The following is a 1,652-nucleotide window of genomic DNA, read 5'->3' on the forward strand; positions in this document are numbered from 1 at the left end:
CTTTCATTTGAAATCCATATATCGAGACATTTAAAAATCTTAATTGCCCTCGATCAACATAGCGTTACTGCGTTTCTAGCTGTCAAAACCTGAAGTCTGTCAAAGCAGTCTTTAACATGCTTGGCGTTTATCGTCCTGTTATCGAGAGCCCAAATGGCTGTTGGTTTATCTCAAAAGATATTTAAAATCCCGCGCTTTAAATCCTTTTGATCATTTAATCGGGCGCAGTCGAAGATTACCAATACTTCATCCATCTGTCCATTGGAATTGCCAGTTTGGAACTAGTGTTATAAATACCTCAAGGTGTTTCCTTTTTGATTATTGTTGTTTTCGATAGGGTGAGTGTATAATTTATTTGATAAGGGATGAAGGAAACTTGTTTCAAAATAGATCGCCTGTACCTGCCTTATCCTCCATCCAAGAGCCGTCTGTGCTCCAATGAGCGTATCTAAAGTCAAGAACAGGGAGTCCCTTTTGTCAAATATTCGGATTTTCACTGGGAAGAGGAGTACAAATTCGCATTGGTCCTGTGGCCGAAAGACGTGTCACTTTTGAGGCACTTGTTGGCACACTAGTTGTCAGATTTTTGTGTCAAGATAAGCTGAATATTTTTCTACTTAAAATTTCTAACGCAGAGGCGGCCTTCTTTCTTTCTCTCACAAGAGCAGCGAGCAAAGACTTGTTAAGCCCTTAAAAATAAGCTATAATCTATGGTTTCTGATTAGAGAATTTTTATGCTTTCTAAAAAATTCGTTTACTATTTTTTCATGTTCTAAAAGATAACTGCGTTTTTGTAATTCTCCAATTAAATGCACTAATTTTCTATTATTCCCACAATTGCCTACCATTTCATGTACAATTCAACTCCGTCATTCCACAACCAAAACCATTTGGCACTTCCAGTTCAGAGGAAGAACGCAATATGGACGATAAATTGATGTGCGATGAAGTGCATTTGCGTACATTAAGCCAGTCGCCGCTGGCGCTGCAACGCCAACAACAACGCAGACTAAGCAACCACAGCACGCGCAGTACAGCAACAAAAACCCTAACACCAATACTGCGACGGCGCTGTTCAGGCGGAAATGCTGTAACTAACAGTAATGAATGCGAGCAACCACGCCCCCCGCTGGCGCAACACGAGATACTCGACGACGATGAACCCAAATGTCAGCGGGTGCGTGTGGACAAACCCACAAACATGTCGCTGAACCTCGATGTGACCGATAATGGCGATAGCGGCGTGGGTGGCGACGATGAAACTGAAGCAGATGCCGATGCCGATGCCGATGCCGATGCAGATGCAGATTGTGGTCTCACTAATCCGGCGGCACAAATTGCGGACGACAACGATGAAGCTGTGAAGGCTGATGTGAGCGATGAGGATGTTATTGACAGCAGCATATTGCGTGTGAAGGTAAGCAGATAGGAGTTGCGTATGAATTGATTAGCATAGGTGAATGTGAGACAACAAAACGCTCATTAACTTGGTGCGTAACTTACGTTTTCATTTTCGTTCTCTATGCTTTTATATAGCAATTTCCCGATATGTCAAAAATTCCACGACTTCCTGGCGATGGCGCACAAATGGATGATCAGCAGCCAGCCACTAACACCACAGCAATAGCATCGAATTTGCGACGACCCGCAGC

The 1,652-nt window shown here is 43.1% G+C and overlaps 1 protein-coding gene across 1 annotated transcript in view; it reads left to right on the plus strand.

Annotated features, from left to right (window-relative positions):
• Positions 1–903: 903 nt before the first annotated feature.
• LOC108376019 (uncharacterized) overlaps positions 904–1,652 on the plus strand; it is a gene marked incomplete at both ends in the record, with an annotated part of 7,350 nt that continues 6,601 nt past the window's right edge. The window contains 2 exons of the mRNA XM_017632180.1: positions 904–1,417; positions 1,537–1,650. Coding sequence (XP_017487669.1) covers positions 904–1,417; positions 1,537–1,650 — 628 coding nt within the window. The remainder of the gene's footprint in view (positions 1,418–1,536; positions 1,651–1,652) is intronic.

This window comes from Rhagoletis zephyria, unplaced genomic scaffold, assembly GCF_001687245.7.
Source record: "Rhagoletis zephyria isolate East Lansing unplaced genomic scaffold, Rhagoletis_zephyria_1.1 Rzeph_scaffold_09793, whole genome shotgun sequence".
Taxonomy (NCBI): Eukaryota; Metazoa; Arthropoda; class Insecta; order Diptera; family Tephritidae; genus Rhagoletis; species Rhagoletis zephyria.